Source organism: Myxine glutinosa, chromosome 4 (assembly GCF_964187855.1).
Source record: "Myxine glutinosa chromosome 4, kmMyxGlut1.1, whole genome shotgun sequence".
Classification (NCBI taxonomy): Eukaryota; Metazoa; Chordata; class Myxini; order Myxiniformes; family Myxinidae; genus Myxine; species Myxine glutinosa.
This window is the reverse complement of record NC_136264.1, coordinates 147804145-147831445: the sequence shown is the minus strand read 5'-3', so window position 1 is coordinate 147831445 and position 27301 is coordinate 147804145. Positions and strand designations below refer to the sequence as shown.

Below are 27301 nucleotides of genomic sequence, written 5' to 3'. Positions count from 1 at the left end.
GTTGAAATGGGTTAGAATTCTCTCAAGCAGGGATTCAACCTGTGTCCTTATAAAAGGTCTTTGTCCATGGTCACCGAGTTCGATCGGTGCAGCTGTGCAGCGATCGGTGCAGCCGTTTGTGCGGCACCCGGGAAAACAACATCGTCACAATGAGAACAATGAACGTTATGCGAACGCGAATGTTATGCGTGAGTCCAAACCTGAGAATGCTGGAGACTAAAGCTGGAATTGGGAAAACAAAATCGCCTATTTTACTCCTGGAGATCCCAGGATTATCCACCCAAAATATCGTTGAGATTGGTTCAGCAGTTTTTACGATACCTTCGAACAGACAGACGGACGGACATTTGGTGAATTATAGTAAGATGAAATAAAGCAAAGAATAAAAACGAACGGTGAAGCAAATTGAATATTTCCTACGGTGAGACGTCTCCATCAGACACACAAAACAGACAAGGGGCAAAGATAAAAAGAAAATAAACTGTTTCGTTTTATGCCGGCCGGCACTCGACTTGCTTGGCATGGCTTGACGGGGCCCACAGGTGGGAAGCCCACAAGAGGGCTCCTCGGCGCCACGAACGTGAGGCCCTTTTTGAGGGCAGTCCTCCCTCAGATTGGCTAACCCCCACTCTCGCAGGGAAAATGGCCTTAAAATGCCTGTTGTTGTGTGTGTTGTGTCCTTCCTCGGATTCCTCTGCCATATAGGGAAGCACAACGCGGACCCACAAACTGCCACTAACACCTCCTCCTCACGATGGCAAAAGTCTACACGAGCTCTGCAAAGTTCTCCTCACGCTCGCACACGACACAAGCGACCACGCACCATGAAGCCAGCACAAGAGAGAGAGATTCCTCCTCCTCCGTTCTCGAAGTCTCTCGATGACGTCACCCCGACCAATCATGCACTTCGGGGACGGGGCCTCACAGCCCTCTTGACCACCCACCGATTCTCTGCCTCCACTGGACGGGGCCTTTTTCCTTAGTCGGTTGGTGGGGCAGGGTTAATTGTCTGTTACGATTCCTTGGAGGCAGGGTTTACTTGTAGATCGTAATGTTGTGGTACTGTCAGCGATGGTGGGGCGGGGTTTAGCCCGATCGGGAATGTTTGGGTTTCTGTCGGCATTTATGCCGGTAGTTGTTGTTGTTGGTTAACGATGTGGGTTTTTATGGCCGGCTTGTTATAATTGTAAGAATATAGGGGAAATCACAGGAGGCAATCATATACTGGGGAGATTAATCTTAATCCCTAGAGCTAATTAGCATGCCTAATTAACAATTAACATGTGTGAAGAACATATAAACAACCTTAAGCTCACAGTTTTTCTACATACATACATCGAGATTGGCTTCCTACTCGCACACGGTTCATGCTTCCCTACATAGTCCTATCTCCACTATGGTGTGTCATCACCTACCCCCACAAACATAATAGTATGATACGTCAGCCTTGGCACTCAGCCACCCATCAGTCATGGAACTCAGAAAAGGCATCATCAAGACTGGTTTGATGAAAATAATAGTGACATTGGGAGGCTTCTTCATACTAAAAGAGTAACACAGCGTGACTTGCTCTTTGGAAATCAAACTCTCACCAAGAAACATTGAGTGAAACAATTGCGGTCAATTACGGGCACCACAGCAAAATGGAAGGTGGACGATAGAACCAGAAATCAAGTGAACTCCAAGGCTCTGCTGTTCATCAGGATACTTAATTTGTTTCAAATGCCTTGAAATCAGTATATGGGCCCAAACATCATGGATTAGTCCCACTGAAAAGCGATGATGGTTCTACCTTGATTACTGACAAACATCAACTACTTCGGTCCTGGAAAGAAGATTTTCACAAACGCGTGAACAGACCAAACGATATCTCACAAGAAGTATTTGATTCCAGACAATAGGATCATCATAAAATATAACTACACAATTTCCCAACTCCACATAAACTTGCGAAAGTTATCCATCTGATCAAATCGAATAGATGGGGCTATTGATGGAATCTCGGCTACCATCTCAAGATTGGGGGGGGGGGGGGGGGTCTGCGTTGGTTAACAAATTTAACGGACTAATACTATACAAACGTCTTGGCAAGGGAACTATTACCACAACACATTAAAGGTGCACACATAGCTACAATTTAGAAAAAAAACAGGTGTCCTAGAAACTATTGCAGAGGTATTTCTGCTCTCCATTGCCAACATCGTTTTGGCTCAAACCATGCTCCTTTAACTCATTAAAAATGTTGTTGAAGATGTTCTTCCTGAGAATTGGTGCCGTTTCGGACAATAATGCATCATTTCTTATTCTTTAATGGCGACAATTATTTTCACGTTGTTGTGGGGTTGGCCAGGGAAAATTTGGCCAAAGTCTTTCACGAACTGCGTGGCCATGCCTGTCATTCGACTACGGTTATGGCAGGGATTTGGAATCTGGCCATGGTGAAAGCAAAGAGTAAATTCCATGAGGTTTCCTTACAAGAATTGTTATTTTCTGATGACTGCCTTTCGAAGAGCATTCTGAAGAATAATTTTCCATTAGTTACTTCTAAGTTGGCTGAATCTTCTTCAACGTTCGGACTTGCATTCAATTTGATAAAACAGAAGTACTTCACCAGTCTGTATCAGACCAACTCAAACATTGGGAACACTCAGCTTATGGCAATAAAGCAGTTCACTGACCTAGGTAGCACCACCGTCAGCAATGACCAGATTTACATCAATTTAGTTAGGCGGATTGGTATTGCTTGCACATCTTTTTGGTCACCTAAGAACACATTTATGGCAGAAGGGAGTAATCTCTTTCAAAACTAAATGTAGTATCTATTAATGCAGTTGTCATATCTGCAAAGCTTTATGGATGTGAAAAGTGGTGCCTCTACCGGAGACTATCAATATGGTCGCCAAAAGGCAAATGCGACATCTGTGTATCATTACGAATATAAAGTGACAATATAAAATCAAAAATGAAGAGAGTCTTCACCATGCTGAGATGACAAACGTTGAGGCCATGCTTGTGAATGCACAACTCTGCTGGACCAGACACTTGGTCAGGTTGGGCGAAGATTGTATTGCCAAAGCAGTCAGGATGGACTTTTCCCCAACTCAGAAGGGACGTGCCCCCCAGGCCATCCATCCAAAGCAACTTTGTAAAGGACACCCTGGCGAAGAACCTGCAAATGTGCAATATCGCCACTAACTTTGAGGAAAATTTAGTCCAATGCCGATGTTGATGTGAACGCCGCCATCAAGTCAAATGTACGGACCTTGATATACCACAATCGTTATTTCACCACACCCATCCATTCAAAGGACCACACCCATTTTATTCCACCACACCTCATTTTTTCACCACACCCATTTTATTGGACCACCCCCATGATTTAAAGAAAAAAGATGAAAAGAAGCAAAAAAAACCCAGAGGCGCAACGAGAGGCGCAAGAGGGAATGTTCGCCTTCAATGCCCAGACGCCAGACGAACAGGGTAACGAGGAGAAGATGCCGGCACACAACCGTTATTGCCAGACCCATAACCGAGAAGGGAGGGGTGGGGGGGGGGGGTGTAGAGGAGCACTCATGACCGATCGCTATGGCATCCAAAAACGAGCAGGGAGATGTCCGCCGCTCCAACTATTTTACACCCACTCTCTGACGTCATCGGTCGTGCTTCGACAATCAGCAGATGCTTCTTACTCATCCTTCCCTGTCAATCAAGAGCCCTGGCCATTCACGGCTCCTCGGGGCGTGTCTTCACGGATCTTTCGTCCTATGCGTCCTTTCCAGTCGGGGTAATCAGCCCAAGTGCGTCATCTGGGTTTCTGGTTAGTTTTATTATTAATTAGTGCCATTAAATGCGCGATTCTAACTAGTGTCTAATGCGGTGCCATAAGAGACAACGGGATAATCACAGAGGGAACGACGTACAGGGGATAATTTACCCTTATTCCCTAAGCTAGTTAACATGCCCCACCCCCTCGCGATGGGGACTAATATACAAGCTTAATCCGAACACATGGTCTACACAAGTACTTATTACATCAGGGTTTCTACACGACATTCGGAGCACCTACCTATACAAATTTATTTGGACGAAAGTATCCCTACCCCCACAAACGTAATATTATTTTTGTTGCACTCAATGAATTTACACTTGGCGCACATTCCTTAATCTTTTCTTCTCTCAATATAATTGTCGGAACAGTAGAAAAAGTTAAGTTTAATGCTTTGGCAATTTCACATTTTGTTGTGTAAATATGGAGGATGGACCACACAGCCTTGCTTAAAGCTTTGTTACAAGATGTACACTTCATTATAAGAATCGGTAATTTCTTTAAATTTTCAGATTTCACTCTAGATTTCGACAGTTATTTAGTCCACCAGATCCGATCCTCAAATCTGAAGACAGATTTTGATTATATACTTAATTAGTCCATGAGAGGTTATCGTGGAAAATCGACAAAGCATTTTTGAATAGGCCGCAACAAAATGGCGGCATAACACCCCAGTGAGGTGGCATCGGGTTGAGCAAGGATAAAACACCCTGACACACACACCCTGACACACACACCCTGACACACACACCCTGACACACACACCCTGACACACACACCCTGACACACACACGCTGATGCACACATGCTGACACACACACGCTGACACACACACGCTGACACACACATGCTGACACACACACGCTGACACACACACGCTGACACACACACGCTGACACACACACACGCTGACACACACACGCTGACACACACACACACGCTGACACACACACACGCTGACACACACACACGCTGACACACACACCCTGACACACACACCCTGACCCACACACCCGTCCCTGACACACATACCCTGACACACACACACACACATACACCCTGACATACACACACACCCTGACACACACACACACACACACACACACACACACACACACACACACACACACCCTGACTACGCACACACATGCTGACTACACACACACTGACTGACTGGTACACACACACACTCTGACATTTATTATTTTAGATATTGAGGCTAATGGAAGCAATGTTTAGTGTTCATGTGTTCTTAAATGTTCCTTGATTTGCAAGAAACATTGAAGCAAGCTCTGCCTTTTAATTTGAAAAACACCCCTGTTTTTGCCAAAGAGTTGTGCCTGAGCATTTCCTCCCTTTTTACCTGTCAGGCTTTGGCCCAGTTCCATCAGGTTTCGAGCCTAATATGGGCCTCCTGGGAGCTGCTCCTGCCAGTCTGCAGCCTTTTGATGCAGCTTCATTTGCCGCAAGCCTTTCCCTATTTCCTGGAACTGGCGGTTACGCTGAAGCTCAGACCCAGGAGATCATACACTGCACACACTGCACCCTCTTCCCACCAAACCCCAGTTCGTTTGCCCACTACATCTCTACATATCTCACTTTACGCTCAACTCTCTGTAGGTTCTGAAGGTTAATTCGAGATTTTAATTTAGAAAGACGTTTGGTGATGATTTTGTTCTTTTTATTCATTAATTTAATAAAATTTTCATTTTTCCTGAAAAGAAAATGCCTTTCCTGAAAGCCTAATTTCTCATCTTTTATGAGGGGTAACAAGGGATAATCTATTTTCTGCATAAGTTAAAGGCATTTGCTGTAAAGATCTGGGATAAGCTTTTTCAGGAATACAAGTAATATGGATGTCTCCACATGTTTAAAGGGCCGAGCTCTCCATGGTATATTTATCATAACATCATGAATTCCAAGATAAAGTATCCTATTTGTTTTCCTTTTGTTTTCCTCTACAGGCAGTGCCTGTTAAACTAAATAACCAATGTCAGCACATTGTTCACATCTTAACTCATTTGTACCCTAACGCCATAGACATGTCAGCACCTTCGCTGCGTGAGCGACCACCTGGATGTCGCACTGTGTTTGTGGGTGGCCTGCCGGAAGCTGCAGGAGAGGAGCTCATCCGGGACGTGTTTGAACGATGTGGAGAGCTCACAGCACTGCGTAAGGGCAAGGGCAAGAACTTTGCACACATTCGCTTCGCTGAAGAGCACATGGTCGATGAGGCCATCTCTCTTTCAGGTAGGGGTCATGTCCTCAATATGGCAAGTAATTGATTGCAGCAGGATCAGAGTATGAAGCAAGTAGATGGATCTGCATCTACTTGCTTCATACTCATTTACACCTCCCCCAAGCAGCGTAATTGTGTTTGCTTGGCATGATTATTCTGTAGAAGTTTCATCTTTTTCTTTCTTTTTGTTTTTTTCATTAACCTCTTGAGAATGTCTGACTGCATTCCAATTGTTTCCAAAAGCATCAGATGTCACTTTCATCTGATTTGGATCTGACCACTGATTTGGTTTTGCTTGTCTACTTGTTAATCAACGGCAGGGAAAATATGAGGCTTACATGCTTTGCAGGTCACCTTCCAGGTGTCATAAGCTAGTCAAACACCTGGAACATCATGTCTGGGAGGTGGGCGGTTCAAACCCCTGGCCGAGTCGTACCAAAGACTTTTAAAATGTTACGTACTGCTTCCTCGCTTGACGTTCAGCATTTAAACGGATAAGAGCACGGACAATCCCCATAGGTTGGCATCCATGGGGAGGAGGACATTCCTCCTGAGGAAATACCCTGCTGGGTGCGGTGATAAAAGCGGCGCTAATGTTGTGACGTCGCTGGTACCCAGAGTATCCCGGGAAGTGACGACCCTTTCCCCAAACCCACAGGCTGTGTTGTGTCTTGTCTGTATGTCGATGTGCGAGTGTGGAAGCCCATTACAAGCCTTTGATCCTGCCAATTTGATCCTGCCATAAACAACTAGAACTGCCAATGCTCCAATTGTTAAAATTCTAATTGACGACCACAACGAACCAAGGACCAGCTTACTGTGATCCACATTATTTTACTGAGACTTGTCCATGATCTTAAGTGCTCATACTAACTTTGTTTGTTTGTCTATCTCATTATCAGGTGGTTTCTCACTGCCTTATTATCTGTATTCTTACATCATCCTCCAACCATCTCGTCTTCCATTAGCCTTTTTCTTGTTGACCTCTTTTAATTCCTTTTAAATGTCTTTTTCAGGATATAGAATGAGAATTGGCTCGAGCTCAGATCGCAAAGACTCGGGACGGCTTCACGTGGACTACGCGAGTGCACGTGATGATCAATATGAGTGGGAATGCAGGCAGCGTGCGCTTGCTCGGCATGAACGGCATCGCCGCCTCCTGGAAGAGCGCTGTCGCTCGCCATCTCCCCCTCGCCCCTCACATTATACTGAGCACGAGGCCAGCGAACTCATTGACAAACTAAAAGGTGAGAAGCTTGCCTGAACACCATGCACCCAATTGTTTCAGCTCCATTAGAAACATTATCGCCTCCTTATTTATCAACCAATTTGTTTGCACACAAGCATTTATGGTTTGTTTTATGGTGTATTATTCAATTTTGTAGGAAAGGAAAACAAATATACTGTGTACACTACCGGTCAAAAGTTTTAGAACACCTCAATTCTTTCAGTTTTTATTGAAATTTACGGAGTTTAATGTCTCAATGTACTGTGAAATTAAGCATAGAACAAATAAACAATTGGAGATGAAAAAGAAATCATAGAATCATTTTATTTAACAAAATTTAATTTAAATATTTGACTCGGCAAAGTAGCCACCTTTTGCAGACAAAACCGCCTAACACACTCGTGGCATTCTTTCTACAATGGAAATCAAATATTGTTCGGGAAGTTCCTCCCAACATTGTTGCAGAAGTTCCCACAAATGTGTTGCACTTGTAGGTTGCTTTGCTTTCACCCTTCTGTCCAGTTCATCCCAAACCAGCTCGATGGGGTTTAAGTCTGGAGACTGTGCTGGCCATTCCATGATTTGAAGCCTACCGTCTTGTTCTTTTCCTCGAAGGTAGTTTTGACATAGCCTGGAGGTGTGTTTAGGGTCATTATCTTGCTGTAGGATGAACCCCTGACCAACTAGGCGTATACCAGAGGGTATTGCATGGCGCTGCAAAATGCTGTGGTAGCCCTTTTGGTTCAGGGTGCAAGTCGCCGACTCTGGATCCAGCAAAAGAGCCCGAGACCATCACATTTCCTCGTCCATGTTTGACAGTTGGTGTCACACACTGAGTAACCATCCTTTCGCCTACTCGATGGCGTACAAAAACCCTGCGTGATGAACCAAAGATTTCAAATTTTGATTCATCGGTCCATAAGACCTTCTTCTAGTCTTCAGTAGTCCACTGGTGGTGCTTCATGGCCCATGGAAGCCTCTTTTTCTTATTTTGCCATCTTCGCAATGGCTTTCTTACTGCCACTCGACTTGTCAAACCTGCAGCTCGAAGTCTTCTCTTCACAATTGAAACTGAGACTTGCTTACTTCAACCAGTGTTAAGCTGTGCTTGAAGCTGTTGTCATGTGAGCCGCCTATCACGCAAGCTGTCGACTCTCAGAAACTTGTCTTCTGATTCTGTTGTGGCTTTGGGTCTGCCAGACCTCTTCCTGTCAGAGTTTCCTCCAGTTGTCCAAATAATGCTTCAGAGGGTGTAAAAACAGTCTGTTCCAATGCTGCTTTTATACAGACAGGGGGTTTGTAATCAAGTAATCAGCAGAGGTTGGGACGCCTGGAGGAATTGTATGCATCAACTTTCAAGGCTTAATTTACTTGCATTGCTGCAGAACAGCTCTAAGTTGTTAACCCATTACTTGTTCCCTGAAGAAGGCCTTTTGTTTTTTTTGTTTTTTTTAACAAAAAAAACGGTGCAATTTACATTGTTTTCCCGTTTTTGCAAACCGAAACTTTTTTTTTAACCTCGAGTAGTTTACTGCTTACTTTTGTACCATTTCAGGTTATTCACTGGACTTGAATTGCTTAAATTTCAATAAAAACTGGAAAAATTGAGGTGTTCTAAAACTTTTGACCAGTCGTGTATATACCATATACATATATCTATCTGCATATTTGAGCCGTGTGTGCGTGTTTGTTCTGATTTGCCCTCCCCACCATTTGACCCATGGGGCTTAAACTTGCCATCAAGATTGTTTCACTCCGCCAGGGTGGTTTTGCACTATAAACCTCTCCCCCCCCAAACCCCTCCTCCCCCCCCCCCACCCCACATCACCCCAATCCCCACCTTCCTACCTCCCTCCCTCACCATGTGTTTGCTTCCATATACTGGGTACACCCGTTGGCCCATGGGGCTTACTCACACTTGGTATGAAGAGTGTCCACTCCCTCAGAATAGCTCCTGCCCCAACCCCCACACTCATAACCCCCCTACTGGTGTGTTTCTTCTGATTTACCAGTCACATCCTTTGACACATGTTGCTCAAACTTGGAATCAAGAGTTCACTCCCCCAAGATGGTTTTGCACTATGACCTGCCTCTCCAACAACCCACGACACCCATCCCCCCTTCCCCATCTTCCCTCACCCTCTTCTTGCTGCCACCTAAATCTATATAGACGAAATAAATCTATATAGACTAACAGAATTATTTTTTTTCACATCATTTATCCTTGAATAATTTCGCCGGTGTACCGACCAATGCGTGTGGAATTGCCGATGCCAACGGTGTAATCGACATTGGCCTAACAGCCAGTGGCATCGACACATGTCCCCACGTGAGGTTGAGGCCACATAGCCTATGTAACCCCCCCCCCCCCACACACACACACACACACAGAGAGAGAGAGAGAGAAAGAGAAAAAGAAAGAAAGAAAGAAAGAGAAAGAGAGAAAGACCTGTAGAACGGGTATCTCGTCGTGTGTGTGTGTGTGTTTTTTGTTTTTTTGGAGATGAAGCTGCTTTTGGCCATGCTCTTTTCCAGGGTAGCAGCTTTAGAAACTATGTGAATATGAAGGAACCAATGTGTATTGAGGTGCAAGGAAGAACAAGGAGACTCATGAGTGCAGGTGGGCAACCAGTCTGGACTTTTGAAGGATGAGCAGAGGAGGGTTTCTAAAGGAATGCATATGACCTGAGGTGGCTTGGAGAGGGCAGGCAGAACAAGGACAGGTGTAAGCTTGTAGAAAATGGAGAGCCTACCAACTTACTGCCAGTGGAAGAGTGACAGTTCTTTGGAATCAGCATCCTGTCTTTAGATATTAATGATGCAGAAGGCCTTGCATGGGACTGCCGTCGAGAACATGGTGTGTGCCCATCTATGGAGTACATGCAAAGGCCCTTACAACGGAATCCCATGACCCATCCCTTCCAACACTTTGCAAAGTTGGGTCACTTTGCTTTGGAGATTCCACCTTCCCTACTCCAGGAAGCTCATATCTGCCACAGCCCCACACCACAAATGCTTGTTTTAATCACATTGCTAGATTCTCACACCATGCCTGGAGCAACGTAGCCACTTCAATTACCTTTGTCAGCAAATCCCTGCCATCCCTTCGGGACTGGCAAAATCAAACCCATGTTTGCGGCCAAACCTTTATTTGACATTTATTGCTGGGACACAAAATGACTTGGCCTTCTCGGAATTTAACCAGAGCATCCAGCCTTAAGGGGTGGAATGCTGAGGATGTTCTCCGGTTAAGTTGGGGAAGAGCTCAGACAGTCCGGTCACTGAGTAGCATTAGTGCCATGAGCCAGAGAGTTGTGGTGGAGTTGGAGCGCACTTGGGAGTGGCAGTTAGCTTGGAATCTCTCGACAGCACAAGCTCAACGGCCCACAGCAGCCAAGGTGCTGGCCACAAGTGAACTCTCACCCTTCTTGCCCGGAGAGCAGACTGTGGTCTGCCGGCGGCCATCTTCAATCCACCAGGGACGTGTTTTATCTCCTCATCCTTATCTTAGAATTTTAATTAGTTATTTTGCCTTCCCTCCTTTCCTGAGAAATCCCCTTCGTGTTGTACAGACCTGTGGCTCCACTTGGGAGTTGTTTTTTTCCTAATCGATGAGTGCCTTTTTTTGTGTACAAGATTGAGGCTCGTGCAAGAGCTAACATTAATCACATAAAAACACAGTCGAGAACAGGGACATCGGCAGATTTGTGGGAGGGACAGGGCTTGGGGGGGGGGGGGGGGCGAGAGGGAGAAAACACATGGACACTGCTAGGACTTCCAGGAAAAAAGTTGGTATTTCAAAAAAGTGGATCTGGGGTGAATTAACGGGGGTGGAATAGATCAAAGGTTTTGGATGGGGGAAAATAAGAGATGGTGGTGAACAGCTGTTTTAAAGACCTGGAGGGTGGAGTGGGATTGAAGAGAGTGAGGGAGTTTGTTCCAGAGGCGGGAGAAAAGAGGAATGAAGGAGTGAAGGTGAGCAGAGAGTCTTGATTTTGGCAGTTTAACCATAAGAGGGTTGCAGGCAGATCTTGTGCGACCTGTAGGAATGCTTGGGGGACAGAGCACAGACAGAGCTGGGGGAGCTAGGCCAATGAGGAGTCGGTAGAAGACAGAAAGACCACCAAACCTGCCTGTGGTGAGTGAGTGAAAGGCCCTCGGAGTTAGCTTCATCGCGGGAGATTCCAATAATTCTGAAAGCTTTGGTTTCAACAGCGTGAAGACGAGCTAGGTGTGAGACAGGAGCCGCAGCCCAGAGGGGAAAACAGTATTTCATTGAGCTGCGGATGAAAGCCTTGTATGTACTGAGGAGCTCAGGTGTGCCAATGAAGGACTTTGCATGACGGAGGATGCCCAGTCGGTCACTGCCTTTGGAGGCCAGCTTGGAAATGTGGTTTTCCCAGGAAAGATCATGGCAGATAGTGACACCCAAAAGATTGAGTGACCGAACTTCTTGGAGAGGATTGTTCAGAAAGTAGATGGGAGGGTTGTCCAGTCAGTCTTTTTGGAGAGACATAGTGAGAGTGTGAGATTTGAAGGATTTAAAGACATACTCCACTTGTTTGACCAGTCTGTGATTTTGTCCAGGTCTGCAGAGAGTGAGGAGGCTGCAGACTGCTGATCTGAGGGATGAGGTATGGAGCGGCAGAGAGTCAAGTCATCAGGAAGGAGATGGAGAGGATTTTCCAGAGAGTCAGCAGCATGTCAGCAAAAGCAGCATGTCCAGAGTAGAGTGACCTGGTCTGAATCCAAATTGTTGATCAGAGATCAAGCCATTGGAGAAGAGGAAGGATTTGATATCCGAAGCAATGATGGATTCCATGACTTTGCTGATGATTGGGAGCAGGCTGATTGGTCTGTAGTTGCAAGGATCTGTTTTTGCACCTTTTTGTGTACAGCGGTAATGTTGGCTGATTTCCAAGCTGATGGCAGATGACTTTGAGCAAAAGAGAGGGTGATGTGAACAGAGAGAGGGTGTGAAAGAGCGGCAGAGCAGGATTTTAGGACCCGTGGGCTGATGCCGTCTGGTCCAGTTGCAGAATCAGAATCAGAGTCGAGGATTGACACAAACGTCTCCAACTTGTCAGGAGAGAAGGACACAGAGTCCAGGAGCAGCTGGGTACGACTGGGTACGGTAGGTACAGAGAGAGAGACGGGTTTTTGACAAGATTTTGAGGCAAGCACAGAGTCGAGGCATTCAGCTTTTTCACGTGCGGAGTCAGCTGTGTAGCCGTTTGAGGTAAGGGAGGGGATGGAGGGGGAACAAACACCAGAAACAGATTTGACCAGACGCCACCAGGATTTGGAAGAGGGAGACAGGTTTGAGAGTTCAGTCTTGAGAGTAGAGAGATATTTTTTCCTGGCTCTCCTGAGGGTGGACACACACTTGTTCCTGGCTTTGTGAAAGGAAATGAGATTGCCTTCTGTTGGATTTGCCTTCCAGGAGGCGAAGGCAAGTTGTTTCAGGGCAACTGCCTCACCACAAGATTCCGTGTACCATGGACGGGAGGAAGGGTATGACAACTGAAGACGAGATGGGATAAATCTGTGCATGACAGAGAGCAATTTGCTTTGGAATAATTCCCAGGATGAGTTGATGTCAGAGGCAGTGGAGATGTCCAGATTATTGATGGCTGCTTGAAGACCGTGCCACTCAGCCTGAGTGAAATGCCAGACTCGTCGACGCTGAGGAGGCTCTCTGAGAATGGCCAGAGAGATGTCCACTTTAACAAGTAAATGATCAGAAGAACCGATTGGAGCGGAAGAAGAGCAGCAGACATTTGCAGGGAAGTTTGTCATAACCAAATCTAGAAGAGAAGATGCTCCGTTGACTGAGATCTGGGTCAGGAAATTGACAGATTGTGTCAGTCCCAGTGAGTCGCAGAAGTCCTTTGCTGAGGAGCCATGGCTGGTGAGAGAGGTACCCACACCCAGCCAACTGGCATGATGACAGTTGAAATCACCACATATGAGGAAGAGAGAGTTGGGATGGGTAGATAGAAGATGGTCCATGTTATCAGAAATTAAGTAATGTTATCAAGTGCTTTCTTTTGTTGTCTTCTGTCGAGGCTTCAGTCAGATTTATGCCTCATGTAATTTGTTCGAGTAATTCAAATAGGATTGTTCTTGTATTTCATTGTCTGTATTAACTTGATAAAATAGTTAAACTCCAGTGTGGCCAAGTCTCTTCTCATTCTGCCATCACGGGTATTGGGTGGCAAAAATCGTTAATTGAAGTGCTCAAATTTTGCCAAGTGTTTGTTCATGCCTGTTGTTCAATTTTATCAATAAACGTTTGGTTATTCAATGTCAAAACCCTGCATGTGCAGAGAGGTTAGCGAGCAGCAATCCTGCAAGAGATAGGATGCAACAGAGCAAAAACAACAGTCGAGAGAGAGGGGAAACACTCACAGCAGAGTTGAGGAACAAAATAGAGGAAGACTTGGACAAATAAATGGGTGTGGGGAGGAATAAGGGGTAAGGCAGGATGCATGGGTGGAGAAGATGGATAGAGACGCTAACTCTCAGGAAGAGAAAAATGGAAATTTGTAAGGAGGTGGCCTTGAGGGTGTGGAGGTGGTGGTTAAAGGAGTTACAAAAGATAATGGTTTTGGATGGAGGATGATCTGAATTGGTGACGAGCAGCCAGTCTTGACTTGGAGGGGAAATAATCTTATGTAAAATAACATGGAAGTTGGCGCCATAGGTGGGGAAAAAGGAGGAACGAATTAGTGGAGGTGAGCAGTGATTCTGGATTTTGGGAGTTTCACCAGAGAAGAGTTGATGGTGGACTGCGTGTGCCCTGCAGAAACCTGGAGGGGACAAAGCTTGGAAAGACCAGAAAGGAGGCGGAAGAAGACAGAGAAACCACAGACCTGTCTGCAGTGGGAAAGTGATAGGCCCATCGACTCATCGACTCAGTTTTGTCGCAGGACATTCCAATAATCTTGAAGGCCTTGGTTTCCACAGTGTCGAGCAAAATAGGTGTGAGGCAGGGGAATCAGCCCAGAAGGAGTACTTCTCTCCATCAAGCTGTGGATGAAGGCCTTGTAGCTGGATAGGAGTTCAGGTGTTCCAAGGATGACTTTGTATGATGGAGGATGCCCAGTCGGCAACTGACTTTGGAGGCCAACTTTGAAATATGGTTTGCCCAAAAAAGATCATGGTTGATAGTGAGACCCAGGAGTCTGAATGACTAAACTTCCTCAAGAGGATTGTTAAGAAGGTAGATGGGAGGGTTCTCTCGAAGGTCCTTTTGGAGAGAGATAGTGAGTGTGAGATTTGTCAGGATTGAAAGACATTCCAAGTGTTTGACCATCTTGTGAAGAGAAGGAAGAAGCTGCGGCCTGCCTGACTGAAGGATGAAGGATGTCTCGGCAGAGGGTGGAGTCATTAGTAAATAGAGGATTTTCCAGAGAGTGAGAGAGATTGTTTATGAAGATTAGGAATAGGATTGGGCCCAGAACACTGTCTTGGGGCACTCCAGCTTTGACAGAGAGAGAAGATTAAGGTATTCTGTGGAGAGTGACACGTTGGCTTTGAGAATAGATCAAGTCAGTAACTCAAGAGTGGAGTTGGCCATGGGTGCCATAGGCAGAGAGTTTGAAGAGCAAGGTTGGGATTCCAGATTGCATTGGAAGCTTGTCCTGATCTCTTGTTTGAGATTTAGGGTCTCTGAGCTTTGTTGAGAGAAAAGCAGCATCATGTTCCTAGTTGTCTCCACCAACAAAGGTGGATGGAGGTTATGTTTTCATCCCTGTCTGTCTGTCTGTCTGTCTGTGAACGAGATATCTCAAAATGTCGTGGACAGATTCGGACGAAACTTGGTGGAGAGGTTGCATATGTGACAAGGAAGAATTCACTCAATTTTAGTGAAGATTCGAATCCGGATCCGGATCAGAGAATTTTTGAAGTGATTCTTCACCATTAAGTGATAGGGCTAAAGCCGACATACAACAGGATAACTCAAAAAGTTATGGACGGATTTGGAGGAAACTTGGTGGACAGGTTGGATATGTGACAAGGAGGAATCGATTATATTTTGGTGAAGATTGGAATATGGATTCAGATACGAGAATTATTTGATTTTTTCCTGATTCTTCACCATTGAGAGATCGGGTGAAAAGCGATAAATACAACAACAACAGGCATTTTAAGGCCATTTCCCCTGCAAGAGCGGGGGTTATCCATGTGGTCCCCATGACAATCTTCTCCATTTTGCCCTATTTTCTGCATCTCCCCTTGTTAACCCCCTTGCCCGCATTTCTCACACATCCCCACGTTATCTTCTCTACCTGCATCCCATTGAATGGCCTTGTGGTCCCCATGACAATCTTCTCCATTTTGCCCTATTTTCTGCATCTCCCCTTGTTAACCCCCTTGCCCGCATTTCTTCTTCAACCATGTTTAGCCAAGTCTTTCTCGGTCTTACCCGTCCTCGACTTCCTTCTACATTCATTTCCAGCACTCTTCTCAAGCAGTCACTTTCATCCTTCCTCAACACGTGACCAAACCATCTCAACCTGTTTCTCTTCACAGCATCCATCACAGGCTCTATTCCCATCATCTTTCGCAATTCATCATTTGTCTTCCTCTCTCTCAACGATACTCCGCACATCCACCGAACCATTCGCATTTCCACACTTTCCAGCCTTCGTTGCTGCTCTACGTTCATTACCGATGTCTCGCTCCCATAAATCATAACACTTCTCACACATGCAGCATACACCTTTCCCTTCAGCTTCAACGACACTCCCCTCCTCGTCAGCACGCCACTCAGTTCCCGAAACTTCTTCCATACACATCTCACTCTAGCAACCGTTGTTGAGTCTGATCCACCTCCATTCAGCATGTCTCCTAGGTAACAAAATGTTTTCACACCTTCCAGCTTCACGCCATCTCCAAGATCCAACTCAACATTTCCTCCATCTGCAGCTCCCTCCGTGCACACCTTACACTTGAATGTAGCTGCCACACTGGTTAATGACCCTCTCAAACCACTACATTTTTGATGAACCCACTCAGCGCACATTGTACATTGAATGGAATTCACTCCGACACCCTTCCTGCACACAGCACACGGCCACTTCCCAGTTCTTTCCACCTCACCACATACTTTACCACTTGCCACCACCTTCGTTTTTCTGATATTCACCTTCAGACCTTTTGTCTCCATACATTCCTTCCACTTGTTCATCTTCTCCTTCAGTCCATCCATACTTTCTGCAATCAACACCAGATCATCTGCATACAACAACTCCCACGGTAAACCCTCCTTTACATTCCGAGCCAGCACCTCCATCACAGCTACAAATAGTAGTGGACTTAGTACCGACCCCTGATGCACTCCCACCTTCACCTCAAACTCACCACTGTTCCCGTCCTTCGTCCTTACAGCTGTGCGCGCTCTTTTGTGCATTGCCATCACTACTCTGATCAACCATTCCTCCACTCCTAACTTCCTCAATGCCCATGTCACTACTTCACGTGGAACCCAATCGAATGCTTTCTCCAGATCAACAAACCCAAGAAACAACTTCTTCCTCTTCTCCATGTACTTCTCCTGCAACTGCCTCACAATAAAAAGCACGTCTGTCGTTCCTCTTCCTGGCATAAATCCAAACTGCATTTCGTCAATCTTCACTTCTTCCTTATCCTCCTCTCCAACACCCTTTCCAATACCTTCATTCCATGCTCCAATAACTTTATCGCTCGATACGAGCCACAGTCCAGAGGGTCACCATTCCCCTTGTATAGAGGGACGAGGTTACTCAATTCTCAATCCACTGGAATGCAGCCTTCTTTCACCACCAGATTGCAGATCTCTGTCATTCTCTTCACACCCCAATTTCCCTCTGCCTTCAACATATCTCCCACAACTCCCGTCGGCCCTCCCGCTTTTCTACTCTTCATTGCTTTTATCGCTTCCTCAATTTCCTTCTCGGTTATCTTCTGTGCCGGTCCTAAAACTGGGTTACTCTCCATGTTAATAATAGTAATAATAATACATTTATTTTATATAGCGCTTTTCAAGAAGCCCAAAGGCGCTTTGACAGAGTACAAAAAACAAGTGCAAAAAGACAAAAATCAATATGTAAATAATCAAAGCAAAAGGAAGGAGAAGAGATAGTCAGGGGTTAAATGCTGTGGGTTAAATGTTGAATGCAGTGTTGAACAGGTGGGTCTTGAGTGATGTTTTGAATGTGGTGAGTGAGGAGGAGTGTCTGATGGTGTGAGGTAGCGAGTTCCAGAGGGTGGGAGCAGCGATGGAGAAGGCCCTGTCCCCCCAGGATTTGAATTTGGTCCGCATGGGGGGGGGGTCAGGAGGTTGGTACCAGCAGAGCGGAGGTTGCAGGTGGGAGTGTGTCTGGAGAGGAGGTCAGTCAGGTAGGATGGGGCCAGGTTATGGAGGGCTTTGTCGGTCAAGAGGAGGATTTTGTACTGGATTCTCTGGGGGATGGGGAGCCAGTGAAGCTTATAAAGGACGGGGGTGATGTGGTCACGGGTCCGGGAATGGGTGAGTAGACGGGCAGCGGAGTTCTGAATGTATTGGAGTTTATTGGTGATTATTGAGGATGAACCATAGAGGAGTCTGTTGCAGTAGTCCAGACGGGAGGTGATGAAGGCGTGGATGAGGGTTTCTGCAGCCGTGGAGGAGAGGGATGGACGGAGACGGGCGATGTTTTTTAGGTGAAAGAAGGCTGTCTTTGTGATGTGTTTAGTGTATTTGTCGAAGGAGAGGGTTTGGTCAAAGATGATGCCAAGATTCCGGATGAGAGGGGAGGTGGATACTGGGAAACCATCGATGTTGAGGGCAAAAGTATGGGTGGATTTGGTGAGCGTTTTTGGGCCAATGATGATTATTTCAGATTTATCATAGTTAAGTTTGAGGAAGTTGATTTGAAGCCAGGATTTTATTTCAGTGATGCAGTTTGTCAGGATAGAGTGGGTGGCGGTGGAGATGGACTTGGTGGAGATGAAAAGCTGGATGTCATCGGCGAAGCAGTGGAATTGGAGACCGTGACGGCGGATTAAGTGACCAAGGGGGGACAGGTACAGGATGAAGAGGAGGGGGGCAAGAACTGAACCTTGGGGGACACCTTGGGGGAGGGGAGCAGTGGGGGATTTGCAGTTATTGATGGAGATGAACTGGCGTCTGTCAGAGAGGTATGATTTGATCCAAGAGAGGGCAGTGCCGGTAATGTTAAAGGTGGTTTCAAGTCGGGTGAGGAGGATGGTGTGATTGATGGTGTCAAAGGCGGCGCTGAGGTCGAGGAGGATGAGAATGTTGAGGTTGCCAGTGTCAGAGGAGAGGAGAAGGTCGTTGGTGATTTTGAGGAGAGCAGTTTCAGTACTGTGGTTGGAGCGGAATCCGGATTGGAATGTTTCATACAGGTTATTGGCAGAGAGGTGATGTTTGAGTTGAGTGGCTACAGCGCGTTCCAAAACTTTTGACAGAAAGGGTAGGTTGGAGATGGGTCTGAAGTTATTTAGGGTGTCAGGGTTGAGTCCAGGTTTTTTCAGAATGGGGGTAACAGCAGCAATTTTGAGGGATGGTGGGACGATTCCTGGAGACAGGGAGGAGTTTATTGTTGCAGTGATAAGTGGAGAGAGAGCAGGAAGGGAGGCCTTGACAAAGCTGGAGGGGATGGGGTCAAGAGTGCAGGTGGCAGTTTTCATTCCTATGAGGAGTTCAGAGAGGTCAGTAGGGGAGACTGGGGAGAATTGAGACATGGGTTGGCAGGATAAGGGGGGGCAGGTGGTTTGATGGGGAGCGGGTGCGGTGGTGGTTAAGCTGTTGTAGATGTTGTCAATTTTGCATTGGAAGAATGAAAGGAAGGAGATGCAGTTGTCTGCTGTGAATGACTGGGTGGTGGTGGTCAGGGGGCTGAGGAGTTTGTTTATTGTAGAGAAGAGTGCTTTTGGGTTTCCGGAGCCAGAGTGGATAATTTGAGAGTAGTAGGCTGAGCGGGCGTGGGAGAGGGCATCTTTGTAGTGTTGTAGGTGGTCCTTGTAGGCTTGGGAGTGAATTGTGAGACCTGTTTTATTGCGGAGTCTTTCAAGTTGGCGAGCACGAGTTTTCATCGGGCGGAGTTCAGGGGCAAACCAGGGAGCAGAATGGGTGAAAGAAGCTGTTTTGGTTTTTATAGGCGCAAGCTGGTCAAGGCAGGAGGAGAGAGTGTGGTTGTAGTAGTCAGTGAGGTCAGAAGGGGTGTGGAGGTCAACGAAGGGAGAAGTGGACATTTTTCCAGAGAGGGTGGATGAGAATGAGGTAGGTGAAAGAGCGTTTAGCTTATGGAAGTTGATAGTGCGATAATGCCTTGGTGCTGGGGTGGGGATGTTGATGGTCATAGTGATGGCTAGGTGATCAGAGAGGGTGAGGTCGGAGCCAGAGAGATGGTGCAAAATTAATCCAGTAGAGCAGACATGGTCCAGAATGTGACCACGGTTATGGGTAGGAAAGTTGACATGTTGAGTGAGGTTAAAGCAGGTGAGTAAATCAGTGAGGTCAGTGGTTATTGTGGAGTCAGTGGAGTCCATGTGGATATTGAAATCACCAAGGAGGAGGATTGAGGGGGAGAGGGAACAGAGCTGGTCAGAAAGTAGGAGAAGTCAGACAGGAATGATGGGTGTGGTTTGGGAGGGCGGTAGACGACAGCCATGACTGACTGTGTGTGACCAGATAGTTTAAAAGCCAGGTGTTCAAATGATGGAGCAGATTATATGGAGATGAGGCTGGTCTTGATGTCTTGTCGGTGAATTATGGCAATTCCACCACCTCAGCCCTCCGAGCGTGGTTTATTGATGGAAGAATATCCATTGGGTGTAGTGAGGTTGAGTGAGAAGTAGTCCAGAGGTTGTTACCAGGTTTCAGTGAGACAGAGAAAGTCCAGTTTATTATCCAGAATGTAGTCGTTCAGGATGAGGCTTTTGTTGTTGAGGGACCGGGTATTGAACAGGGTGAGCTTGATGTTGTTTTGTACGGTGGGGATGAACTCAGGTGATTTAGCCAGGGTTTGCAGACAGGAGGTGCGATCGTGTGCATTGCTGTGACCAGGTGCGCTGGGACGATGAGTGGGAGTGCGCTGAGCCGACCAGAGTACGGGAATGGAGTGACCTGTTTGTAAGTAAACAAACTTACGACCGGAGCCTCTATGAATGTATCTGGTCGTCGCAGGATGCCGTGGTATTTGATTGCAGAGATGCATGATGGGGTGGAGTGAGTATTGAGCAGAAGAAGCCTTGCGGCGGAGTACCTCAGAGCCATGCCAGGCAGGAGCGAAGGGACGAGTACGAGGCCAAGGTCGAGGAGGCAAAGCGGCAAACGCAGCGGCAAACGACCGCAGCCGCTAATCAAGACCACAGCGGCAAACAGCCACCGCCGCAAACAACGGGAGCTGGCCTGAGGAAACAGTGGAGGAGCCGGGCAGGCGAAGCCAGGAGCAGAGCCGGGACCGAGCAGAGGGCGGACCCAACGGTCAAAAATCCGCCACGACCACCAGAAAAGCAAACTATGTACAATGGCCCAGTCGGAGAAGCGGCAAACAAGTAACGCCAGCGTCCTCTCCAGACCGGACCGGAAGCGGATATTTCACATCTGTAGGTCAAGAGGAGGATTTTGTACTGGATTCTCTGGGGGATAGGGAGCCAGTGAAGCTTATAAAGGACGGGGGTGATGTGGTCACGGGTCCGGGAATGGGTGAGTAGACGGGCAGCGGAGTTCTGAATGTATTGGAGTTTATTGGTGATTATTGAGGGTGAACCATAGAGGAGGCTGTTGCAGGTGTCCAGACGGGAGGTGATGAAGGCGTGGATGAGGGTTTCTGCAGCCGTGGAGGAGAGGGTTGGACGGAGACGGGCGATGTCTTTCAGGTGAAAGAAGGCTGTCTTTGTGATCTGTTTAGTGTATTTGTCGAAGGAGAGGGTTTGTTCAACAGTATTTCCATATATCTCTTCCATCTTCCTTTTATTCCATCTGGGTCCACAACGATTTGTCCCACTTCAAGCAACTCACCCCCATCACATCACACCTCTCTTTCGCTGTACAACAACATGCATTTTAAAAGGCCATTTTCCCTGCTAGAGCGGGGGTTAGCCTTGCGGTCCCCATGACAATCTTCTCCATTTTGCCATATTTTCTGCATCTCTCCTTGTTAACCCCCTTGCCCGCATTTCTTCTTCCACCATCTTTAGCCAAGTCTTTCTCGGTCTTCCCCGTCCTCTGCTTCCTTCTACATTCATTTCCATCACTCTTCTCAACCAGTCACTTTCATCCTTCCTCAACACATGACCAAACCATCTCAACCTGTTCCTCTTCTCAGCATCAATCACAGGCTCTATTCCCATCATCTTTCGCAATTCATCATTTGTCTTCCTCTCTCTCAACGATACTCTGCACATCCGTTGAACCATTCGCATTTCCACCCTTTCCAACCTTCGTTGCTGCTCTACGTTCATTACCCATGTCTCGCTCCCATAAATCATAACACTTCTCACACATGCAGCATACACCTTTCCCTTCAGCTTCAACGACACTCCCCTCATCATCAGCACGCCACTCAGTTCCCGAAACTTCTTCCATGCACATCTCACTCGAGCAACCGTTGCCGAGTCTGATCCACCTTCTCCATTCAGCATGTCTCCGAGGTAGCAAAATGTTTTCACACCTTCCAGCTTCACACCGTCTCCAAGATCCAACTCAACATTTCTTCCATCTGCAGTTCCCTCTGTGCACACCTTACATTTGAATGTAGCTGCCACACTGGTTAATGACCCTCAGACAACTACATTTTTGATGAACCCACTCAGCGCACATTGTGTACATTGAATGGAGTTCACTCCGACACCCTTCCTACACACAGCACAGGGCCACTTCCCAGTTCTTTCCACCTCACCACATGCTTTACCACTTGCCATCACCTTCGTCTTTCCGATATTCACCTTCAGACCTTTTGTCTCCATACATTCCTTCCACGTGTTCATCTTTTCCTTCAGTCCATCCATACTTTCCGCAATCAACACCAGATCATCTGCATACAACAACTCCCACGGTAAACCCTCCTTTACGTTCTGAGCCAGCACCTCCATCACAGCTACAAATAGTAGTGGACTTAGTACCAACCCCTGATGCACTCCCACCTTCACCTCAAACTCACCACTGTTCCCGTCCTTCGTCCTTACAGCTGTGCGCGCTCTTTTGTACATTGCCATCACTACTCTGATCAACCATTCCTCCACTCCTAACTTCCTCAATGCCCATGTCGATACTTTGCGTGGTACCCTATCGAATGCTTTCTCCAGATCAACAAACCCAAGAAACAACTTCTTCCTCTTCTCCATGTACTTCTCCTGCAACTGCCTCACAATGAAAAGCGCGTCTGTCGTTCCTCTTCCTGGCATGAATCCAAACTGCATTTCGTCGATCTTCACTTTCTTCCTTATCCTCCTCTCCAACACCCTTTCCAATACCTTCATTCCATGCTCCAATAACTTTATCGCTCGGTACGAGCCACACTCCAGAGGGTCACCTTTCCCCTTGTATAGAGGGACGAGGGTACTCCGTTCCCAATCCACTGGAATGCGGCCTTCTTTCACCACCAGATTACAGATCTCTATCATTTTCTTCACACCCCAACTTCCTGCTGCCTTCAACATATCTCCCACAACTCCCGTCGGCCCTCCCGCTTTTCTACCCTTCATTGCTTTTATCACTTCCTCAACTTCCTTCTCAGTTATCTTCTCTGCCGGTCCTAAAACTGGGTTACTCTCTATGTTGCCATCCCATTCATTCTCTGTATTCAACAGCATTTCCATATATCTTTTCCATCTTCCTTTAATTCCATCTGGGTCGACAACGATTTGTCCCACTTCATCCTTCAAGCAACTCACCCCCATCACATCACACCTCTCTTTCGCTATCTGCTTTGCAATCCTGAATACTGCTTTCTGACCCTCTTCCGAATCCAAGCGTTCTCCGAACATTTTCCTACATGCCACCTGCGCCTTTGCTACCTCTTTCTTTGCAGCCTTCCTGGCTGCCTTATAACTTTCTTGCTCTGCTGTTTCTGCTCCCGTACCCTTCGCCTTCTGCCACTCCTTGAACTTCTTCCTCTTCTCGTCAATCCTCTTTCCAACTTCATCATCCCACCACCATGTTTCCGAGTGCCTCGGTGGTCCTTTTGTCCATCCACATACAGTGCATTCAGAAAGTATTCAGACCCCTTCACTTTTTTCACATTTTGTTATGTTGCAGCCTTATGCTGAAATCGTTTAAATTCATTTTTTCCCTCATCAATCTACACTCAATACCCCAAAATATCAAAGAGAGAACATGATTTTAGAAAGGTTTGCAAATTTATTAAAAAGAAAAAACTGAAGTATCACATTGACATAAGTATTCAGACCCTTTGCTATGACACTTGAAATTTAGCTCAGGTGCCTCCCATTTCTCTTGATCATCTTTGAGATGTTTCCACACCTTGATTGGAGTCCACCTGTGGTAAATTCAATTGATTGGACATGATTTGGAAAGGCACACACCTGTCTATATAAGGTCTCACAGCTGACAATGCATATCAGAGCAAAAACGAAGCCATGAGGTCGAAGGAACTGCCTGCAGAGCTCAGAGACAGGATTGTGTCGAGGCACAGATCTGGGGAAGCCTACAAAAAAAATTCTGCTGCATTGAAGGTTCCCAAGAGCACAGTGGCCTCCATAATTTTTAAATGGAAGAAGTTTGGAACAACCAGGACTCTTCCGAGAGCTGGCCGCCCGGCCAAACTGAGCAATCGGGGGAGAAGGGCCTTGGTAAGAGAGGTGACCAAGAACCCGATGGTCACTCTGGCTGAGCTCCAGAGATCCTGTGTGGAGATGGGAGAAACTTCCAGAAGGACAACCATCACTGCAACACTCCACTGATCTGGGCTTTATGGCAGAGTGGCCAGACGGAAGCCAAACAGTTCAATCTTGGTTTCATCAGACCACAGAATCTTGTCTCTCACAGACTGAGAGTCCTTTAGCTGCTTTTTTTGCAAACTCCAAGCGGGCTTTCATGTGTCTTTCTCTGAGGAGAGGCTTCTGTCTGGCCACTCTGCCATAAAGCCCAGATCGGTGGAGTGTTGCAGTGATGGTTGTACTTCTGGAAGTTTCTCCCATCTCCACACAGGATATCTGGAGCTCAGCCAGAGTGACCATCGGGTTCTTGGTCACCTCTCTTACCAAGGCCCTTCTCCCCCGATTGCTCAGTTTGGCCGGGCGGCCAGCTCTAGGAAGAGTCCTGGTTGTTCCAAACTTCTTCCATTTAAGAATTATGGAGGCCACTGTGCTCTTGGGAACCTTCAATGCAGCAGAAATTTTTTTGTAGGCTTCCCCAGATCTGTGCCTCGACACAATCCTGTCTCTGAGCTCTGCAGGCAGTTCCTTCGACCTCATGGCTTGGTTTTTGCTCTGATTTGCATTGTCAGCTGTGAGACCTTATGTAGACAGGTGTGTGCCTTTCCAAATCATGTCCAATCAATTGAATTTACCACAGGTGGACTCCAGTCAAGGTGTAGAAACATCTTAAAGATGATCAAGAGAAATAGGAGGCACCTGAGCTAAATTTCAAGTGTCATAGCAAAGGGTATGAATACTTATGTCAATGTGATATTTCAGTTTTTTTCTTTTTAATAAATTTGCAAAACTTTCTGAAATCCTGTTTTTTCTTTGTCATTATGGGTATTGAGTGTAGATTGTTGAGGGAAAAAATGAATTTAAACGATTTCAGAATGAGGCTGCAACATAACAAAATGTGAAAAAAGTGAAGGGGTCTGAATACTTTCTGAATGCACTGTACCTCACAACCGGCTCCCAACAGATTATCTTTCATTGACATCCAACCACTTTCAAGCTCAACCACATCATCCTCTACCATACTCAGCCTCTCTTTTAATGCCTCCCTCAATGTCACCTCTTTCAACCTCCACACCTTCATTCTCGGTTGGTACTTCACCCGCCGAGCTCTCCTTGCACCTTTCACCCTTATGTCGCAGACAACCAAGTGGTGCTGTGAAACAGCCTCTTCCCCTGGGATTACATTTGTGTCCCGGAGGTGCCCCCTATCTCGCCTACGCACCAGCAGGTAGTCAATGGTTGTCGTCGACCCACCTGACGTGTATGTAACAAGCTTATTATCCTCTTTCTGGAACTGAGTATTACAAATCAACAAATCAGCTCCATCAGTAAACTCCAAAATCCTTTCACCTTCTCCATTTCTCACACCATATCCGTAACCCCCATGAACTCCCTCAAAACCGTCCATACTCCTTCCCACATGTCCATTTAGATCTCCTCCTACCACAACAACTTCCTCATCTTTCACGTTTTCCATCAGCTTCTCTATTCCACACCAGAACTTGTCCTTCTCTTCATCGCTCCGACCAACCTGCGGAGCATATCCCGAGATGAAGTTCACCAAGAGCTTTCCAATCATCATTTTCACCATCATCAACCTTTCACTCACTCTCGTCACACTCACCACACTGTCTACAAACTCCTCAGAAAACAGGACACCAACACCATTCACGCCTTCCGGGCACCCTTGCCACACAAACTTGTATTTTTGTCCCTGCCTACCCTTCACCATTCTCACACCACTTCCCTTCCATCTCGTCTCCTGCACACAACATATGTCCACTCTTCTTCTGACCAATACTTCCACCACTTCTGATCTCCCTGTCATTGTCCCTACATTCCATGTCCCAAACCTCAGAAACCAATCTCCACTTCGGGCATCAGACGTTTCGTCATCATAAATGGAGTGATATCCACCCTTGCTTCGATCGGGTTCCCCACCTTGATTTTTGACGAGTGGGAGTGGTGTCCTCCACGGGGTACTTCCGGCTGTACCCTGCCCATATGTCGTTGTAATTGTCATGGTTCTCTTTTTCAGGCAATGTTTTTTTTATGGCCGGATGCCGTTCCTGACGCCAACCCTTTTAGTCGCCTCTTACGACACGCAGGGATACGGTGTACCTATTCTAAACCGGGGTACACACCGGTATGAAAAGTGATAAATAACATGTTTTAAAAAGTTATGGACGAGTTATGACTAAACTAGGTGGATGAGTTGGTTAGGTGATAAGAACAAGCCGATTCGATTTTGGTTCAGGTCCGAAACCAGATCCGGCCTATCAGTGGGATACAAAACCCAGACTGTTCAGCCTGGCGGAGGTATGCGCTCTACCGAGCGCCGTTCTAGTTTAGTAACAGTGATGGAATATCTGTTTCGAATTTAAGTTTGTTCGATCTGCGTCGCATAATTCTTTATGTGAACTTCACTCCACTCTCTCAATTCTGTTTTTTCTGAGTACCCCAAATTCCAAACCCTTGGTTCTTTCGATAATAATTGAGCGCTCGTTTTCCAGATGATGGCAAATTTCCTCTGGCTATCGGTGTCTTGCTGGCATGGATGGAGCGTGGAGAGGTCACACGCAAGACATCCACAGCCTTCTATTCAATGATACAATCGACAAATAGCCACGTCCGGCGCCTGCTTGCTGAGAAGGCTACACAGGAGCGAGAGATGGAACTAGCAAGGGAACGGCTCAAAAATTCATTGAGTGACATCCTATTTCAGTGTGAGTGATGATGTGGAACCCATGAATGTAGTTTAATATGACTGGTGAAACCATCCTCATTTCCTCTAACTTGTGATGTTTGTGGAGTTTGTATTGCACTTGCATGTGCCAATCTCATCTTTTATGGGTATGCATTCCCAATGAAAATATCTGCCAATGTTCAGCACAAAAACGTGAAAGGTTTTTCAAGCCATTTTTACAATAGCATCAAAACACGAGATGTGACATTACAGTATCATCAAAACACAAACCTGCGTCCTAACCGCTAAGCCAACACCAGGATATGGTAGTACTACGGCTGGTTAGTTGGTTGGTTAGCATCACAATTGAATGATTGACTGGTATACAGTCCTATATATTTGACAAATATGCTGTCCACTTGTGAAAAGATG

At 46.4% G+C, this 27301-nt stretch overlaps 1 protein-coding gene across 3 annotated transcripts in view; it reads left to right on the top strand.

The window, feature by feature from the left end:
• The window catches only part of LOC137425352 (uncharacterized), a 97968-nt gene that overhangs the window by 8957 nt on the left and 61710 nt on the right, over positions 1-27301 (top strand). Inside the window, exons 2-6 of one of the 3 annotated variants that reach the window (XM_068113691.2) lie at positions 706-986; positions 5197-5391; positions 5867-6076; positions 7082-7312; positions 26697-26909. In XM_068113691.2, coding sequence (XP_067969792.2) covers positions 5232-5391; positions 5867-6076; positions 7082-7312; positions 26697-26909 — 814 coding nt within the window. In that variant the 5' untranslated portion in view covers positions 706-986; positions 5197-5231. The remainder of the gene's footprint in view (positions 1-705; positions 987-5196; positions 5392-5866; positions 6077-7081; positions 7313-26696; positions 26910-27301) is intronic. The other 2 variants (XM_068113689.2, XM_068113690.2) reach the window with 2 other exon arrangements.